Here is a 20,408-nt window from a genome sequence, read left to right as displayed (position 1 = left end):
ATTTACCTCAACTAAAAATGCTGGGAAAGTTGGGAAAAGATGCTCAACTTTCTTTGGATTTGCAGGCAATACCTATAGTAAGGTAATCTAACAAGATACAGGGCCTTTTCCAGCAAGATCCACTTATAACTGAAATGTTAAAAGCCAGGTGAAGGAACCCAGGTCTCCACATTTAAACTGAAATGTAGAGACCTTCTGAAAAACTGTTCTCCTCTTTTATTAGCTCGCTGTCATCTACGATTAAGGACTCTAGAGAAAATAATCCATTTTCCTCCCTACAAGTTTAAGAAATGCCCCTCCATTTCTTTGGCAATATGAGACTGCTGCACCAACATTTCAGTCTATACTGTAACTATTTTTGCAGTGTTTGTTTTGTTTTAAGAGGCCATTCTCATTCACACTAGTTCAAGCACATTAAATACATGCGCTTTTATCAGATGGTGGAAAGGGAAAATAGAAGATTTAAAGCCCTCCAATAATATAAACTTCCTACCTGTAAATGCACTATATGGGGATAAAAGTAAAAGATGCAATAGCTTGCCACGATCAGAACTTCAGAATCATAGAGTTCTGGGATTACAGGTAGCTTAGATGCTGGCCTAGCTCCCCACAGTACAGACAAGGAGATCAAAGCCCCATGACCTACCCACAACCACAGAGCCCTGCCCGGCACAGATGTTACAACTTCACTGAGGAAGCAGGCAAAGCTCCAATTCCAGCAGTCTTGCCCCCAGCAGAGCCCCTTGGCCAGGCGTTTTGCATGTACCACAAGGGGAACAGTCCCTAGGAGAGAGGAAGTATTCTGAATGCTCAAGAACACACATCAGGGGGCTTCCCTGGTGGCACAGTGGTTGAGAGTCTGCCTGCCGATGCAGGGGACACGGGTTCGAGCCCCGGTCTGGGAGGATCCCACATGCCGCGGAGCAACTGGGCCCATGAGCCACAACTGCTGAGCCTGCGCGTCTGGAGTCTGTGCTCCGCAACGAGAGGCCGCAACAGTGAGAGGCCCGCGCACCGCGATGAAGAGTGGTCCCTGCTTGCCGCAACTAGAGAAAGCCCTCGCACAGAAACGAAGACTCAACACAGCCAAAAATAAATAAATAAATAAATAAATTTATTTAAAAAAAAAGAACACACATCAGGGTTGGAAGGAAGGTCGTTGGTGGGGTTCGCAAACTACCCACACCAGACCTAAGGTCTGATGAGGAAAACCTTTCCAAAGCAGCTAAAATCATGTTATTTCATAACTTAAACACCTGCTTTGTGACAATAGCCAGAAAAAAAGGGAGACTAGGAGAAGAAAAGGAAGAAAAATGAAAAATCTCCCCTCTGATTTCCTGTATCTGCTTAGATCACCCTAAAATAGGGAGCCTCCCTAATGCTGACTTTAATGAGGACCTTCCTAAAGCTGATCCAACTGGTGTTCAAGTCTCTGGACTGAAAAACAAGTTTATGAGTAGCAAGCTCATCTGATTCTGACCATGTGCATGCTGTTTACCCTAAGATGACAGACCAGTGGCTGCCACAGCTTTGATGAATGCTGCAAAGACTCTACTATCCCTTTGAAGTCTACAGGGGCCTCTACCATGACTAAATGCCATAAAAAGGAACCTTGAATACAGTAAGAGTGTGAAAGGAAGGTAGTCACAAACACCACACAACAGTGGGGGAACTCCATTCTGGACGCTGATTTGTTAATGTAAACTTGTTATTTGTTTCCCTGACCTGTTGATGTATCTCATTACACTATCACTAAAGAGAAGCCCCTCCTCTATAAAATGTACCTATTTGTCATCAAAAGCTGCTGCTTAGACCAGGCCATGCCCACAGCCAGGTAACAGAGGTATCCGCTATTCAACCCTCTGCAGCCCAGACCAATGCAGCTCAGCAGCTCACACCAGTCACAGGTGTCAACCAGGAGACCTCAAACTCTGACCACAGGGAACAGTTCAGTGTTGGGGGAAAGAACGTGGTCAGGAGGGGCTTACCCATCTCTTCCTTTGCTGACAATCTTCACCTCAAAGTAATAAATGCCACAGGCAGCAGGTATGGGGTGGGTGGCACGCACTGAGGCTGCATCTTTGTGATTTTTGCCATGACCTAATAGAAGAGGGCAAGGAAGAAATTTCAGCAGAAGGAAATGCAAATGGAAGCCTCATTCTTCTCTGCTCCATGGCAACTTCACCCTTCCATGGCCAGAGGAAGCCCTTGCATAGTCCAAGGAATAATTACAAAACAACTGAGCAAACACATAAACCTCCCACCTTTGGCTCACCTCCTCCTGAGAATAGCAGTTCTGCCTGAGACACTGCCATTCAAACCACAGGAGGGTACATGCAATGTGGGTGCATATGTGAGAGATTCCCTAGTGCTGCTGGCAGACTCTCCAAGATACAGGCAGCCCACTTGGAAGACTAGGGGAGGAAGAGGCAGCCCTGGAAGACGCCCCCACAACTTTAGCACAGAACCCTAGGCCTTGTCTGGGATGTCTGGCAGGTGAGCAAGCTCATGGGCCTCTGGCTAATGGAGTGGATGTGACCACCCCTTTCTTCACTTATGAAACTAAGCAGTGGTGAAGGGCCTAGCTCGAGTCAGAGGTACCCCAAAACAAGCAGGAAGGCCCTGAGAAGAATGTCCAGCCCAGCACTGGGTTTGGACACCTGCTGTGGTTCTCCTGACATCAGATGTCTCAGGGCAGAGCAGACTAGGCAGTCAATCCTTGGCCTGGTCAGCCCCACCACCCTAGGCACCCCGCAGGAACTAAGGCCCAAGCCGGAGCACTCGATCTGGGGAAGGGACGTGATGGAGCACGGGCTGGGCAGCACACCCACCCCGCAGACGCTCTGGCCTTCTCCCCCTGCGACCAAACAGGCCAATACCTTTGTAGTGGACGCGGAGGTTGCCCTGGGAGAGGCCGATGTAGTTGTACTTGTCCTTGGGGCTCCAGGAGCGCGGCAGCGGCGTCTCGTGCTGGTTGACCGCGGGATACAGGCGCTGCAGGCGCCGGCTCAGTTCCTGCTCCCCTGGGGACGGCAGCCCGCATCCAGTGCCCCCGCCGGAGGAGTCCCCAACCTGCAGGTTCCCAGCTCCCGGGTCCGCCGTCGCCGCCGCCATCTTGGAGGGAGCTGCTATTGTGTCACTGGGGGCGGGGAAAAGCGGGACCAGATCCGCCTCTTTCAGCCAATGGCCAGCGAGCCAACCTGGGCCGCAGGGAAACCGAGTCCCAGTCCGGCACCTCTCCTTCGACACCACCACGTCTCGCCACATTTTGGACTCTATTTCCCACAATGCAGAGCTCCCCAGGGGCGGACCAGCTTGGGCTCGTAAGGCTCTCTGGGAGATGTAGTACAAACCCTCTCGGCCATAAGCCTGCTCGGCTGAGAAACTGGGACACCGAAAACTACAGTTCCCGCTGGCAACGCGGCTCCGGCCTCTCCGTTCACCTCCCTCCCCCATGGCCTCTGTTTATCTCCCTGCCTCAGTTCTGGTCGCTAGGGTCATATCCGCTATAGTGACTGACTCTGAGGAGACCCTATTCCCGGTTCGAGTCCACCTTTGCTACTTGGCCTTCCTCCCGGCCCGCGGGTGCGGGGCTCGGAGGCGTGGCACAATCCTGACCCCGTCCCCTCCGCTGGGCTGCTGGGACCTGGTCGCCATGACTACGGGCTGTAAACTACCACAGCTTCCCAGGCCACGAGTGCTGGCTGCCCGGCTGCCCTAGGGTCATGGACTCCCCGAAGCCGCAGCGCCCCAGCTTCGCGACCACGTCGAGGTAGGCGCTGGCCGGGCTGAGGGCGGAGAGGAGGCCTTGAGTACTTCCAGAAAGAGAAATGGTACCTGATTCGGACCTCTGCACCTCCTGTCTCTGTCCATTGGTTTGGGGCTCCAGCCCCACAGGATCAGTGGTGCAGAAACAGTTAGAATCTCAGATGACTTGTCAGCCCAGGAAGGTCGTTACATTCTAGTAAAAGGGCAGGAGCACTTTATCATTAGTAATAGCCAGCTTTTTCGTATTGAGCGTGTATTATGTGCCAAGTGCTCTATACACCATATTTAACCCTCACAACAACTCTATGAGGTAGTAATATCACTATTTTACAAATAAAGAAATAGAATCCTGAAGAGATCATGTGTCTTACACGTTTATAAGTGATGGAGCTAGTATTTGAACCCAGCCATGTGAGACCCGAACCTGAGATCTTAGCCACACGGATAAACAACCTCTTCACCCACTGGCTTATGACAAAGAAGCATCTCTAAGCAGCCCAAGAACATCCCATGGCCTCAAGGTAGCTCCTGCCTGTATTCAGGGGTGCAGCATCTGGACACTGCAAATATGATAACAAGCTCTGTTAGCCAGGAAAGCCACAAAGTATACATATTAAAACAAAAATTTTGGCTAAATACCTTTGTAGCTCTGAGAGCTAAGAGAAGACCCTTAAGTTCTGGGCCTCTGTTTCCATATCTCAGACATGGGAATGACACAGCCCACGTTAAACTGTTGGGAAAATTTAGGCAGCATATATGAAGCTCTCATGACAGCTCTTGCACATAATAGGCATTCAGTAAGTGTTTAATGAATGTATTTTCTTGCTTCTACTCATTCCTAATGCAAAAAACCTGATCTCACCTAAACTCTAATCCCCCATGGTCAGCTGCCTTGACAGAGAAAGCCTAGAAAAGTCAAGAAATTAAACGCTGCCTTGACAGAGAAAGCTGAGAAAAGTCACAAAATGAATCACAAAAACCAGACAGCAGGCTTGAGAAAGAGTGTTGTTACCCAACACACGAATGATTTAGGAAACTGCAATCGTGTTTGAAAGGGATATGAAACAGACTCAGAAAGAGAATCCCCATGCATTTTAAGAAGGAAGCACAGGGCTTCCCTGGTGGCGCAGTGGTTGAGAGGCCGCCTGCCAATGCAGGGGACACGGGTTCGAGCCCTGGTCCGGGAGGATCCCACATGCCGCGGAGCGACTGGGCCCGTGGGCCACAGCTGCTGAGCCTGTGCGTCTGGGGCCTGTGCTCCGCAACAAGAGAGGCCGCGGCAGGGAGAGGCCCGCGCACCGCGATGAGGGGTGGCCCCCGCTTGCCGCAACTGGAGAGAGCCCTCGTACAGAAACGAAGACCCAACACAACCAAAAATAAATTAAAAAAAAAAAAAAAAAAGTTCGTTCAGAAAAAGAAAAAAAAAAAAAAAAAAGAGTGGCCCCTGCTCGCTGCAACTAGAGAAGACCCGCGTGCAGCAGCGAAGACCCAATGCAGCCAAAAATAAATAAATAAAATAAATAAATTTATAAAAAAAAAAAAAAAGAAGGAAGCACAATGTAATTGCTGATGCTGAATTTGGTGACAGTACAAAACATCATTCCTGCCCATATTCTTCATTCACCAGTGTTTAGTAGTGTATAGTATATTGGGCCAAGCTCACTGCTTCCCTTAGAGGAATAGTGTAGGTGTCCTCCTCCAGCTGCCCTTAGAGCAGGGCCAGGATGATGAAGCATAAGCCAGAACTTAGCACTACACGAATGTCAGCAGGACCCTCTAAAAGGGACTTTGAGGGAATTCCCTGGTGGTCCAGTGGTTAGGACACTGCACTCTCACTGCCGAGGGCCTGGGTTCAATCCCTGCTCGGGGAACTAAGATCCTGCAAGCCACACAGTGTAGCCAAAAAAATAAATAAAGGGACCTTTGAATTGTGCATTTTCCTGCGGCAGGTTTCTCCTCCCCATTGGCTTTCTCCTTTCAGCCTCACATCCCTGGCACAGTAGATTTGTGGATGGAACTCAGTAGCTTGACTTCACTCAATACCAGGACTTACCCCTGTCAAAGCCACTGCTTGCCATTAGTTAAATAACTGAGTTTTCTCCACCTTTGAAGTAGAAATATAGATAATCTATTTCCCATTCCTCTCTGAGAATTGGTGTAAAATATTTAATATAATACTAAAGAAGCATCCTAAGCTTTTTGGATAAGTGTATAGACTCTACCAGGTGTTTTTAAATTTATTTATTTTATTTATTTATTTTTGGCTGCTTTGGGTCTTCATTGCTGCACGCGGGCTTTCTCTAGTTGCGGCGAGCAGGGGCTGCTCTTCGTTGCAGTGCACAGGCTTCTCATTGCAGTGGCTTCTCTTGTTGCGGAGCACGGGCTCTAGGCGCGCGGGCTTCAGTAGTTGCAGCATGTGGGCTCAGTAGTTGTGGCTCGTGGGCTTCAGTAGTTGCAACCTGCGGGCTCAGTAGTTGTGGCTCACGGACTCTAGAGCGCAGGCTCAGTAGTTGTGGCACACAGGCTTAGTTGCTCCACGGCATGCGGGATCTTCCTGGGCCAGGGCTCGAACCTGTGTCCCTGCATTGGCAGGTGGATTCTTAACCACTGCGCCACCAGGGAAGCCCCAGGTGTTTTTAAAATTAACATTTGCGAATCTGTTTTTGACTACTGTCTCCCTTGGCATTCAAAACTAACATGTTACCGGCCGCTCTCGCCTTTGAGATGGCCCACACTCTGTCTGTGGAGTGTGTTTCCCTCCAAATAAATTCACCTCCTACCTATCACTTTGTCTCTCACTGAGTTATTTCTGAAAAAACAAACAAAAAACAAAAAAAACCTAACATGTTACCTACTGAGATTTTCCATCTGGCAACTTCTCAGGATTTGTAGAGTTCCCCATAGTTTTCTTGCTTACCTTGCCCCATGTGGTAGTTCCAGCAGAAGCAAGAACAGAGTTTAGAAAATTGACTGGTCTTGACAGGAAGGTATGATTTAACCCAGTGAGCAGATGGGTTGATCTGCTGCATCCTGTCTCAAACCCATAAACATCTGAGCAAAAGCCTTTCCATTTCCACACCGGCTGCGTATTCTACATGGTTTGCTCACACTTGTTCAGTTTAGAGACAATAGAGAACTGGAGTTTGGGGTGTCACTGCTCCATGAAGTAGGACTGAAGAACCCTGCAGGACAGGGTTTCCCAACTGGGTTCACGTCACTGCTCTCAACTTCCCTGGAGTTTGGGTAATCCTTGTCTCAGTTTTATGGACAAAGACACTGAGGTTCAAGAGGTTAAACAGCATACCCAAGGTCACCAGCTAGCAAGGGGAATGAAGACACAAGTCTTTCTGGCGGCATAAATCACTCCCACCCGCTGCCACCATGGATTACTGGGATCACTTCTTCCTTTTGTTCCACCTAAGTCTGACTGCCCACAGGCAGCCCTCCCTCTAGACCCCCAAATGCCTTCCTAGCTTGAGCAATGATGGCTCTCCCCAAGAGGCCTAGGAGTTAAAAGTGGATCCTAATGATCCACTTTTCCCACATCCTGCTGTCACAGTTAATATCTCTGCAGCTCCTTGCAGTTTACAGGTTATTTTTTTTAATTAATTAATTTTTAATTTTTTGGCTGCATTGAGTCTTCGTTGCTGCGTGCTGGCTTTTTCTAGTTGTGGCGAGCGGGGGCTACTCTTCATTGAGGTGTGCAGGCTTCTCATTGCAGTGGCTTCTCTTGTTTCAGAGCACAGGCTCTAGGTGTGCGGGCTTCAGTAGTTGTGGCTCGTGGGCTCTAGAGCGCAGGCTCAGTAGTTGTGGTGCATGGACTTAGTAGCTCTGCGGCATGTGGGATCTTCCTGTACCAGGGCTCGAACCCATGTCCTCTGCATTGGAAGGCGGATTCTTAACCACTGAGCCACCGAGGAAGTCCCTACAGGTTATTTGTGCATATCTCTTTTACTCTTATTTAAACTTCACAACAACATTGTGAGATAGAAAATGCAAGAACTGTCTCCACCTCCTTGTGAGGAAACTGGGCTGAAAGAAGTTAAATGACTTGCCCAAGGGGTTCCCTATTGGAAACACAGATGTCAGCCTCTGGGCCCTATCAGCCAGTAAGTAGAGGCTCAAGACTCCCACCCTGGCTCTTGGACCCCAGACCCTGTACTTCTTGTCCTAAAGCACCTGCTTTTGGTATCACACCCCCAGAATGTGGCTGTCACATTCATGGAACTGTCATCACAGCCACAGCTAAACACTGAAGGGAAGTATAGGCCTGCAGGGTTCTCTGGGTTCATGGTGAAGGTGTCCTGCCACTGCAGGAGTTGGTGAGACTCTAGTGATGAGGAGAAGGTTTCTGGGAATGTGGGAAAATGGTTTGGGCCCCGAGCCAGGAGCTTGTTGGCAGCACCTCTGGGAATCTGGAGGCAGCACTTGGAAGACCCAGAGCCTGACTCTGAGGGGAAAGGAAGCCATGTCTTGTGGCTCTGGGAAGAGTGGAAGTGTACTCCCCACTCAAGGCTCTGTCACCCGCCACTTCCTTCTCTTTCTCTGTGCAGAGCACACTTGCGACCTTTAGGAGTGATCGTAGATGATTCCTTCCTCACAGAAGCCAAGAATACCCAGAAACGCAAGCTTTCTCAGAAACGGAAGACGCTGCTGGTTAGTGGCCGTGTCCTGTTGGAACCCTAAATTTTGATCCCCAGATCCTTTCTGCCTCCCTCTCTGCAACCCAAAAGCACCACCCACCTGAAACATGCCCCACCAAGCGGCTTCTCCCCAGTTAGGGGAGTGTGGCTCAGGGGCCAGGCCCAGCAGGCTCTGGGGTGGGAGCGTGCACACTTGCTGCACCTCACCGGAAAAGCCTTCCCAGACCTCCTCGAGCAGAGAGGGACTCAGCTCCTGCCCACAGATAACCTTCCCCTGCAACTCAGCATTCTGGAGTGGACCTCATTTCTTCATCCAGCCTGCCATGAGCCAGGCATTGTGCTGGGTGCTGGGATGGTCCCACCAGATCTGTCAAGGTCCTTCAGAGCTATGACTATATCTTTTTGTCTTTACGGCCACAGTGCCTGATGTGGTACTTGAGTGGCTGGCATATGTGCACCATAATTGCTGTATGTATGTGAAGACAGTAGTGAAGGATGTTTCTCCATTGCGCTGTTGCTCTGCACTGGAAGTAGAGACTCTTTACCAGCCTCATGACAGGTTCTCCCTCCATTCATGTTCTTTAAAATTTTTATATGAAAATGAATGCTGGGGAATTCCCTGGCGGTCCAGTGGTTAGGACTCCACACTTCCACTACAGGGGGCACAGGTTCCATCCTCGGTCTGGGAGCTAAGATCCTACATTCCTGCATGCCACGTGGCATGGCAAAAAAAAAAGAATATTCTTCCCTCAAATTAAAAAAAAATACTGTGTTATTAAGATTTGGGGGCTTTTGTTGATATGATCATAAGATTGTTATTACTATTTAACAAGCAAACAGCCATTGTCCAAATCTTACAGGTGAAAAAACACATCTGAGCAAATTTATAACTCCAGCTCACAGTGGAGAACTGTGGGCTGTGGTGGTTTTCTTTGTGGGAGTGTGTCTTGTCTGGAGGATCTGGGGACACATGAGCTGTACACTTTGTGAGGCTGGGGACTTCAAACATGGGGACCCTGACATCAGGGAGGGAAAGTGGTAGTGTGGACTCTAAGCGGAGACCAAGCGCAGCCACAGTCCCGAAAGATCCGATTCCTTGGTGCGCCTGCTCCCCATCCCCCTCAGCTGCCACCTACTCAGCGGACCTGGGGCCAGGCTCTTTCACTCCCTTTCTTCTGCGCGGCGGCAGTGACACCGTTCTCAACCACCAGAGGACGCTGTTGCCTCCTGCCGCCCCCGACCCCCGGGGCCGCCCTTCCCGTTTTCACCTGCAGGGGGAAGCAGAGAGCACGGAGCTCCCGGGAACGCCGCCTTCCAACCACCCGCTTGCGGAGGCCTTACCAGCTGTTAACAACCGGGACAAAAAAGCAGCATATGCCCAGCAATCAAAATAGGGTGACTTTTTCTCTTTACAGAAACGGCAGACAGAGCAGGAAGATGGGCCTTTTTTATTTTTTATGTCTCCCAAAATAAGCTAAATTAAGCTTTATTTCTATGACTAAACTGGTTTTGTCTGCTCAGGAAATTTTCAAGGCTAGTCTCCCTTTGTTTTTGTTCTTGTTTTTTGTTTGTTCGTTTTTAACTGAAGTCTGGTTAATTTACAATGTTGTCTTAGTTTTAAGTGTACAGAAAAGTAATTCAGCTTTACATATATAATATATATATTCTTTTTCAGGTTCTTTTCCATTATAGGTTATTACAAGATATTGAATATAGTTCCCTGTGCTATACAGTAGGTCCTTGTTGTTTAGCAGTTTTATATATAGTAGTGTGTATATGTTAATCCCAAACTCCTAATTTATCTCCCCCACACCCACCCCTCTATCCCCTTTGGTAACCATAAATTTGTTTTCTGTGCCTGTGAGTCTATTTATGTTTTGTAAATAAGTTCACTTGTATCATTTTTTAAAATTCCACATATAAGTGATATTATATGATATTTGTCTTTGTCTGACTTACTTCATTAATGTGATAATCTCTAGGTCCATCCGTGTTGCTGCAAACGGCATTATTGCATTCTTTTTTATGGCTGAGTAGTATTCCATTGTATATACATACCACATCTTCTTCAGCCATTCATCTGTTGATCAACACTCAGGTTGCTTCCACGTCTTGGCTGTTGTAAATAGTGCTGCTATGAACATTGGGGTGCATGTCTCTTTTCGAATTACAATTTTCTCTGGAAATATGCCCAGGAGCAGGATCATATGGTAAATCTATTTTTAGTTTTTTAAAAAAACCTCCATACTGTTCTCCACAGTGGCTGCACCAATTTACATTCCCACCAACAGTGTAGGAGGTTTCCTTTTTCTCCACACCCTCTCCAGCATTTATTTGTAGACTTTTTAATCATGGCCATTCTGACTGGGGTGAGGTGATACCTCATTGTAGTTTTGATTTGCATTTCTCTAATAATTAACGATATTGAGCATCTTTTCATGTGCCTGTTGGCCTGGCCTCTTGAAAATGTGAAAAACTTACCATTAACTGACCAGGGTTAGGTGCTTCTTTGACAACTTCCCAGGTGTCTTCCAGGGTTACTTTGTCCTTTTATAAAAATCACATCAATTTTAATAGTCTTTCAAAAAAACTTTTTCTGTCTTGATTTTTAAGTTTGGCTTCTCATGTTTCCAGTTTATCTATTTCTACTTTTATTTCCTATGTTTAAAATTTTTATTATGATATTTTTTTCCTTTTCAGGCAACCACAGGCTTAAGGCTTTCTTTCCTAATAGTGAAAGGATTTTATTTTATTTTATTTTTTACATGTTTATTGTAGTGTAATTGCTTTACAATGTTGTGTTAGTTTCTGCTGTATAACAAAGTGAATCAGCTATATGTATACAAATATCCCCATATCCCCTCCCTCTTGCACATCCCTCCCACCTTCCCTATCCGACCCCTCTAGGTGGTCACAAAGCACTGAGCTGATTTCCCTGTGCCATGCAGCTGCTTCCCACTAGCTAGCTATTTTATATTTGGTAGTGTACATACGTTAATACTACTCTCTCACTTCGTCCCAGCTTACCCTTCCCCCCTCCCCATGTCCTCAAGTCCATTCTCTATGTCTGCGTCTTTATTCCTGTCCTGCCCCTAGGTTCATCAGAACGATTTATTTATTTATTTATTTATTGGCTGCGTTGGGTCTTCATTGCTGCGCGCGGGCTTTCTCTAGTTGTGGCGAGTGGGGGCTACTCCTTGTTGTGGTGCACAGGCTTCTCATTGCGGTGGCTTCTCTTGTTGCGGAGCACGGGCTCTAGGTGTGCGGGCTTCAGTAGTTGTGGCTTGTGGAATCTGGAGTGCAGGCTCAGTAGTTGTGGCGCACGGGCTTAGTTGCTTCGCGGCATTGGGATCTTCCTGGACCTGGGCTCGAACCCGTGTCCCCTGCATTGGCAGGCGGATTCTTAACCACTGTGCCACCAGGGAAGCCCCAACCATTTTTTTTTAGATAGTGAAAGGATTTTAAGCAATTAAATACTTGTGAGTGCTTTTCTGATCATATCCCAAACATTTTGAACATGTAATTTCTATAACATGTTGTATTTTTACTTTAGTAATAAATGGGTCGGGAAAAATATTAATTTATTTTTAAATTTCTGTAAATGGTTAAGTGTTTTAGAGGTATGTTTATATTATCATTTCTTATTTCATTGTATTATATCAGGAAATGCAAGGTATACATTTTCTCATTTAAAAATGTGTTAACACCTTATCTGTGGCCTATGATTAGTTTTTTGTATATATTAAAAGATTGTCCTTCTTTATTTCCATTTAATGTATGTATAAATCTACTGACTTGTCATTATCAACTGTATTACTCTTAGTATTTGTCTTTTACCTTCCTCTGCTTGATGTAGCTTATTTTGATAGGAGGGCTTTAAACTCTTTACAATTCTGTTTCATCATCTCTCTTTCCTCCCCTATGTTTTTATCTATTCAACAAATATTTGTTGATTCCGACTGTGTGCCAGGCACTGTGGATACAGTGGTAAACAAGACAGACAAAGTCTGTGTTTCTGAGAGAAGATGGGGGTGTGATGATGGGAAAGTGTGGGCGTTGGGATTGGGAAGAGTATCAGGGAGAACCCCTGAGATGCTAAGGTTGAATAGTCAAGCTGGAGCATTCTTGACCCAGGGAAAGCATGTGTGAACATATACACCCAATAAGTAGCGTTTTCGTTTTTATTATGCCTTGCATCCAGCTAAATTATTGTGCTCCTTTAAATATTTATTCCACAATATTTGCTGAGTGCTACTTAAGACTATGAAGAGTGTTAACACAACATTGTAAATCAACTATACTTCAATTAGGAAAAAAAAAAAGACTATGAAGAGTGTGAAGTATGATGCCATCAGTTCTGGAAGTACACAGATAGGTCAACCTAGACCCTTGCAAGAGGCTGGAGTCCTCCCTGGGACCTAGCAACAAGGCTTACTATGTACTTTCCAAAATATTTAGGGAAAGGATGAATGATTGCAAGATTGAGAAAAAATAGGTAGAACTAATAGAATGCAAAGAAGAGCCCAAGGAGACAGTGGCATTTTCCACATTAAGAGGGTCAGGAGCCAGTTACCATTAGCCTGGAAGGACTCCTAGAACCTGGATGTGTGGGAAATGGGTGGTAGGCCTAGTCTCTCTCCATCTCAGAAGAACCTGGAAGCTGGGCTCAGGGCCTTCCACAGAGGAGGCTTTAATACTGAATTCAATAATTCAATGTTCTTTTAGATTTCAAAGTAACTTATGTGCATTGTAGAAAATTTTGAAAAATACGCGATTACAGACACATAAGCACCCATGGGCCTATCATTGGAGAATAATTACTGATAGCCTTTTGGATTATTTCCTCCATCTTTTCCGGGTTTTCATCTTACCTGGTTGTGCTTATTCTCTAATTTCGGGCTTTACTTAACCCTTAGAGATATAGTGCATGTTAAGCCTCTTTGTAAACATTTCATGCCTGTATAAGAATCTTCTGTTTTTAGACACTTAGGAGTTTTCTGATATTTTCATAGTCACAAGTAAGGCTTTGAGGACTGCCCTTAGGCATGAAGCTGCCGCTTCATCTCTGTCCCCTCTGCACTGGCCAGCCCAGACCTCAGCCTCAGCCAGCCTGCCCTCCTTGGGCATTGGCCCCTGTTCATAGCCCTTCAAAACTCCTGCTGTTTCCCTGAGGTATTGGTGCTACCCAGGCAGTCTTTGTGCACCCCCCCCACCTCCCCTGACACATCACTCTCTTCCAGAGTGACCTCAGCTCCTCCCATGAAGTCACTCAAGCTTTACTGAAATCACTGACATCATCACTTCCTCCTCTAAGAGGACCAGCCTCCCCTGGCACCCTCCAGTCAGGGCCCCCACACTCCTGTGACCTGCATCGGCTTCGGTTACTACCTGCTTATCAGTTCACTTGTCGTCCCACTTCCATCATACCCCCAGCTTCCTTCATGTCCCAGAACCCAGCAGGGGCTGGCATGTGCTATGGACCCAGAAATGTTTGATGAACAAATGAATGACTGAATGGATGAACCCTCGAAGTAGGCTTCACTGGGTAAGAGAGTCATTTTTTTCTCTCATTTTTGAGTATTTCATAAAAAGTTTAAAAAACAAGCTCATAAATACTACTACCCCCTACCCCTGCTCAAGGTTCAAAATGAGATCCCACTGCTTCAGGGCCCTACCATCTCTCCCCTCCCCCTCCCCCAGGGGGTAGAGCCTAGTCTTCTCCTGGGGTCCACAGGTCACCCTGCTGCATCTCTGCAGTCCTGCCTGAGAGTCCAGGCTTGAGGCTGGGCCTGCCCTGCCCTGTCTCTCTTTAGCTGGACTGTGCTGTGGGGGCAAGAGATGGTCCCAGTAAGTACTCATATCTGTTTTCATAGCACAGGTATTCAATACTCACTGACAAACCTACAGAAGAGAAGAAGAACTCCTAGAAGGTGCCTGAGTCTATATAAACCACCCTCTATTCTTTCTCGTTGCATTCTCACATCAATACAATGCAATGGGGAGCACAACCATTCCCATTTTACAGATGCAGAGACTGAGGCTCAGACTGTGGTCACATAGCCAATAAGGGGGATCTAGGGTTTAATCTAGTCCCTCTCTAAGGACCACAGTCTTAATTATGAACCATATTAAGAGATGTTGTTGGGGGGGGAACCCAGGAGTGGAGGAGGAGCCTGGAGAGGAACATCAGGAAGGGGAGCAATATTGTCATGGTAACCCCACCTGTCCCTTCTTATAGTCCTGTCCGTTCTCCATTGGTGGCCACCTGTCCCCAAGGCCCACATACATCAGTGACCAGACCATTCTGCATAATCGAAAGCCCTGTTCAGATGACTACCGGAAGCGAGTAGGGTAAGCCAGGGTTAGCCTGATGGTGGACGGACTGGGCCCAGAAACAGTGCAGGGGTGTTGCTGCCCCAGACCCAGGGCACAAGGACCTGGTGGGGTGTCCATCACATCTCAGTCCACCACTCCCTGCAGTAGCTGGCAGCAGCAGCCCCTGGGCACTACCAAGCCAAGGTACCTAGAGCAACTAGAGAACTACCTACGCAAGGAGCTCCTCCTGCTGGACCTGGGTACAGATTCTGCCCAGGAGCTAAGGCTGCAGGTCAGAGCCACAGAATAACTGGGGGGAGGGCAGGGGCAGGGCCGGGAAGAAACCTTATTCACCAGGACTAGGCACTTCATTCAGGCAAGACCAGCCTTTCCCAGCTCTTTTGGGTTCCCCTTCCTGGTAAGAGAAACGTGTTCTCTGACAAAGCCAGTGAGCAGGCAAGTCTACCAGCATGGAACCAAATCCTGAGGGTTGGGTTTCTTTACCTGAGTCAGGTGGCCTGAATGCTGTCTCCAGTCCCTTCTGTGATCCCCAGCACCCACCTTGGGTCATTGGGTATCAGTGCATGGAGTCTAAATCCTGGCAGTTGGGCAAGCAGGGGTCATACAATGTCTACCAGCCCAGTAACAACAGCCCCAATTTTGAGGAACTTAGCCAGATACAGAGAGAAATCTAGATGTAACCTAGATTCTGATGCATATTAGGGAAGGAATCACCAAATCCCTGCTCAAACGGAAATGATGACGGGGAATCCCTCACTTCTGACTTAGTCACTGACAGAAGCATTTGCTGAGCACTGTCTGTGTGCCAGGCTCTGGGTGGGGCCTTAGATATGGTCTCACAAGCTAAAGGAACCTCACCAACAAAGAAGCAGAAGCTCAGAGAAGGCATCCGGCTATGTAGTAGTGGAGCTAGGATTCAAACTCAGGGCTGGTTCGGGAGCCTGTGCTCATTCCAGTACACAATGTTGCCTCCAAAAGCTTCCTGTGTGTCTGAGTGGGACAGGAAACCACACCTCTACTTTGAGGCTAGAGCCTTAGACCTTCTCCTGCCCCCACAGGGCTGTAAGATGGGGAGGGGTACTGGTAAGAGGCCAGCTGAAGCACAGTGCATGGAGGAGGCTGGCTGCCTGGAGAGCCAGAGAGGGGGCTCAGGTAGAGAGGGGGAGGTCCTGACCCAGGTCGTCTGCCAGGTCTCAGAGACAGCACCAGGAGAGGTCTCCAGAGAGCAGCTGAGAGGGATGGAGCTGCCCCTCAGGTCCCTGACTGTGAGAGACCCCGGTGGTGCCTGTGGCATTTATTTGAATGTGAGTCGCCTGGCAGCTTCATGCTAGAACACTTCTAAGCCAAGCAAAGAAAAACTTAGGTCCCACTGAGGGTGGCAGCTATAGGCCAGGAGGTGACAGTTTCCCTTTTCTTGCCAGCCTTACAGAGAGATCTTTGAATTTTTCATAGAGGACTTCAAAACATACAAGCCATTGCTATCCTCCATCAAGAATGCATATGAGGTGATGCTGGGTAAGACTGCAGCCTCCCTGCCTGGGCCCAGCCTGGAAGAGGCAGAGAGGATCCTACTCTGACCTTCTGGGTTCTGCAGCAGGGCTGGGGCAGCTACAAACTGGGCTTTGAGGTCACCAAGCCCCCCTTAGCCTTTTTATCACTGTCATGTGATAGGGCACGCCAGGGCAACTGACTACCTCCCATTCTTGGGAAACATGGTGGGGCAGTATCTGTGGGAAATAGAGCATCTTTTCTATTGACAGTGAAGCCCAGAAGGGAGGGTGTACCCCTGGGAAGTGAGGGGGCTTCCCTCACCAGGCTCAGGAGGTGCTGGGCATGGTGCAGCTGCAGGACTAAAGGCCGTATGGGGAAAGGGCATAGGTGAGACCCTGGTCCTCATTGGAACTCTGCCCCTGGTTTAAAAGCAAGTGCAGGAAGGACTTAAGCAGGAGCTATGCTTTGAACAGGCATGTATAGACTCCTCGAGTTTGCAAGGGACATAGCCACTCACTGTAACCTCAGGATCAGTGTCTCCTGGTTGTTTGTCCTCCATGGCCCCAAAGGGACTCTCCTACCTGTCCCTGCTTAGCCCACCAGAGGGAGAAGATTCGGGCTCTGGAGCCCCTGAAGGCGAAGCTTGTCACTGTGAACGAGGACTGCAACGAGAGGATCCTGGCCATGAGGGCTAAGGAGAGATATGAAATCTCCATGCTGAAGAAAGAGAAGATGAATTTGCTAAAACTCATTGATAAGAAGAATGAGGAGAAGATCTCATTGCAGAGTGAGGTGAAAGGGAGTAATGTGGTGACCAACTCCCTGAATCCCTCCCACCCTGACCCCAGGGGTGACCTTGAGGCCTTCAGCCCTGGGGTGACCCCCTAGCTCTCTCCACCCTTCTGCCTGAAATGACATACAGAGCCACCACCTCCCCCCCATACCGCTCTCTCCACATGCTGCCCTCCTCCTCAGCTCAGCACTGGCTTGGTATGGCCCCAAATGCCAGCAGAGTCCCGCACCTTGGCTGCCAGATTTTCTCCACAGGAGGAAGCTTCGGCACTTTGCTGGATTCTCAGGAATGACCAGTCTCCTCCTCCTTCTACCTTTCTTGTTCTCTTCCCAACAGGTGACCAAACTGAGGAAGAACTTAGCTGAGGAGTATCTGCGCTACCTCAGCGAGCGAGATGCCCGTAAAATCCTTATTGCAGACCTGAATGAGCTACGGTACCAGCGGGAAGACATGTCACTAGCCCAATCCCCAGGTAAGCCCGAGGTGGGTTTCTCTCCCCTGAAGAGGCGCTGGAGAGGAGTCTGGCTCTCACCACTCCCATTCATTCAACTCTCCTATTATCTGCTCATTCACGATGGGAGATGTTCCTGCTGCCACCTGGGTCTGTGGATCTTCTGAGCTGGCCTGAGAATCATAGACTTGTTGTTTAAGAAGGAAACAATCACTGGCAGCTGAGGCAGCCTAGACTCCCTAAGGGCAGGACAGGCCTGATACTCCACATCCTGGGCTTCTCTATTTAAGCTCAAAGCCCTATGCTGGTAGCACTGTGGAAAGACTCAGGGGTTCCCAAGCTGGGAGAGCAGGAAGACCTGGGACATGCCCCAAGGGACACTCAACCCTGCCCTGGGCTACAGGCCCCAGAGGCAGGGTGACATGAGCTGGCGGGCCCCCTGGCAGGTGTCTGGGGGGAGGACCCCGTGAAGTTAACAATGGCTCTGAAGATGGCCCGGCAAGACCTGACCCGCACGCAGATGGAACTCAACACCATGAAGGCCAACTTTGGAGACGTGGTGCCCAGAAGGGACTTTGAAATGCAGGAGAAGACCCTCAAGGATCTGCAGGAGCAGGTGCTGGTGGGCAGGCAGTGTACGGAAGGGCCATGCAGGTGAGTAGCAAGGACCAATCACCCTGCCCACAGCTGGACAGCCTGAGAGACGACTATGAAGAGGTCCGCAAGGAGCACGAGATGCTGCTGCAGTTGCACATGAGCACGCTGAAGGAGCGGGACCAGTTCTACTCTGAGTTGCAGGAGATCCAGCGCACCTCCACACCACGGCCAGACTGGTCCAAGTGCGAAGGTAATGCTGGCCATGGGAGCCCTAGGGACTGCTCAAGTGCGTGGTCTGGACTCCAGCTCCCTCTCCCCATCCACAGATGTGGTGGCTGGAGGACGAGATCGCTGGCAAATGCTGGCCGAGGGCAAGAACAGCGACCAGCTGGTGGATGTGCTCCTGGAGGAGATTGGCGAGGGGCTGCTCCGGGAGAAAGACTTCTTCCCTGGTCTGGTAGGGGAGTCCCTGGGCTCAGGAGGCTTGGGGCCAGAGTCAGAATGGCCAGGCGTTGCTGCTGAGAAGACTTGAGGTTCTGGGGGAACTATCTGGGGCTCTGCCCTGCTTGCTGGTGGGGCTACAGAGAGGCCCAGAGATAAGCTGACATGGTTCCATACAGGGTTATGGGGAATCCATCCCCCCTTTCCTTCGATTTGATGGTGTTGTGGAGAACAAGAAGCCAACCAAGAAGGATGTGGTAAACCTCCTCAAGGATGCCTGGAAGGAACGTATCACTGAGGAGCAGGTCAGATCTCTCTAGCCATTTTGGCCTGGTGTGGTGCCTGAGTCCTCTGGTGCATGGGGGGGTGGGGGGGTGTCCCTCAAGGTGCTAGGGAACAGGGAGAAGGGCCAACCGACTGTGGGGCAGGCTGACCAAGCAGTCTTCCCCCTACCCTGCAGAAAGAGAAGTTCCCAGATTTCTTCTTCAATTTCCTGGAGCGTCGCTTTGGGCCTGGTGATGCCATGGCCTGGGCTTACACCATTTTTGAATATACCAAGCTCTTCCACTCCAGTGAGGTCATGAGTCAGTTCTATGCAGTCTTGATGGGAAAGGTAAGCTTGGGCCTGGCCCTCCACCCTTTGTCCCCGGCATAGGCCAGCTCTGTCCCCACCCCTCTAGGAAACAGCAAGATGGTCAATGCTTCCCCCCTAGAGGAAAGAGAGTGTGTACATCAAGCAGAAGGAGACAATAGCACAGCTGCTGAAGGAGATGACCAATGCTGACAGCCAGAACGAGGGGCTACTAACCATGGAGCAGTTAAGGTGAGAGACCAGTTGGCCACCCCAAATTTCAGCCCCGCATGACCTCTGGCCAAGCTCCTAGCTGTGCAGGGGGAAGGGGAGCCTGGTGGGAAAAGGCCAGAGACTCAGTGCATGCTGCCCTTTTGAGCACTAGTGGGGCTGGCAGAGGGGTGCGGGGAGATGGGTAGGCAGGCCTCAGCCAGGCCTGTTAGCCCTCGTGTCTCCCTACAGCACTGCCCTCAAGAGTACCTTCCCCTTCAAGAAGGACGAGAGAATTCAGGAGTTGATGGAGGCAGGGGGCTGGCATCCCAGCAGCAGCAATGCAGACTTGCTCAACTACTGCGTATTATTTATGGAGGTGGGTTGGGGCCCAGGAACTTGCCCAGTCCTGCCCTAGCCTCTGCTGGACCCTAACCCGTGTACCCTCACCCTGCCTTGTGGCCCCTTCCCAGGACGAGGAGGGCCAGAGCATGCCCTTTGTGCAAAAGCTGTGGGAACAGTACATGGATGAAAAGGATGAATACTTACAGGAGTTAAAGCAGGAGCTGGACCTGGAACTGTGAGTGACCCTGGGGACCTCAGGCTCACTTAGTCATAGGCAAGTCCTACAGGCTGGGCCACAGAGTAGCACCTCAAGCCCCTGGTCTCCCTATGCACCGAGCTTGCTGCTGGGCACTACATACTGCTCAAGCCTGGAAGAGGGCATCTTGGGGTCTGGGGTATACGGTCAAGAGGACAGTCAAGGTCTATCTCTCTCTCTCTTTGTGGGGGCAGCCACGATGAGGTGACCCTACCCAAGGTACGTGAGGCCTTGATGAACATTGATCCCAGCCTGGACAAGCAGACCCTCAACAGCTATTTGAGCCAGGCCTTCCAGCTCCCCATGACAGAACTGCCAGAAGAGGGCGAGGAAAAGGAAGAGGGCATTGTGATAAGGCTCCAGACTGCACTGGAACAGCTTCAGATGAGTGATGTTAGGCGTATGGGGCCCCGAGAGCAGGAACCTGCAAGCTGAGGCCACTGTGGGCAGCCTGAGTGCTCCCGTGCTGCTAATCTCTGACTGTTGTTATAAAATTGTTTGTCTGA

General features: G+C 49.3%; 2 protein-coding genes across 3 annotated transcripts in view; one reads left to right on the top strand and one right to left on the bottom strand.

Moving 5' to 3' along the window:
* The window catches only part of RANBP10 (RAN binding protein 10), a 68,858-nt gene extending 65,711 nt beyond the window's left edge, over positions 1 to 3,147 (bottom strand). The window contains exons 1-2 of one of the 2 annotated variants that reach the window (XM_007198139.3): positions 2,880 to 3,147; positions 1,989 to 2,100 (exon numbers count right to left, since the gene is read on the bottom strand). In XM_007198139.3, coding sequence (XP_007198201.1) covers positions 1,989 to 2,100; positions 2,880 to 3,114 — 347 coding nt within the window. In that variant the 5' untranslated portion in view covers positions 3,115 to 3,147. The remainder of the gene's footprint in view (positions 1 to 1,988; positions 2,101 to 2,879) is intronic. The other variant, XM_057534398.1, reaches the window with a different exon arrangement.
* A 508-nt stretch (positions 3,148 to 3,655) lies between these two features.
* On the top strand, positions 3,656 to 20,337 carry TSNAXIP1 (translin associated factor X interacting protein 1). The gene is given in 13 exon segments (XM_028162872.1): positions 3,656 to 3,772; positions 8,322 to 8,424; positions 16,834 to 17,030; positions 17,368 to 17,503; positions 17,929 to 18,098; positions 18,281 to 18,329; positions 18,406 to 18,536; positions 18,700 to 18,825; positions 18,981 to 19,133; positions 19,234 to 19,343; positions 19,554 to 19,680; positions 19,775 to 19,881; positions 20,097 to 20,337. Coding segments are annotated over 13 exon segments (1,767 nt in total).
* The last annotated feature ends 71 nt before the right edge of the window (positions 20,338 to 20,408 follow it).

This window comes from Balaenoptera acutorostrata, chromosome 19 (assembly GCF_949987535.1).
Source record: "Balaenoptera acutorostrata chromosome 19, mBalAcu1.1, whole genome shotgun sequence".
Taxonomy (NCBI): Eukaryota; Metazoa; Chordata; class Mammalia; order Artiodactyla; family Balaenopteridae; genus Balaenoptera; species Balaenoptera acutorostrata.
This window is presented reverse-complemented; position numbering and strand designations above follow the sequence as displayed.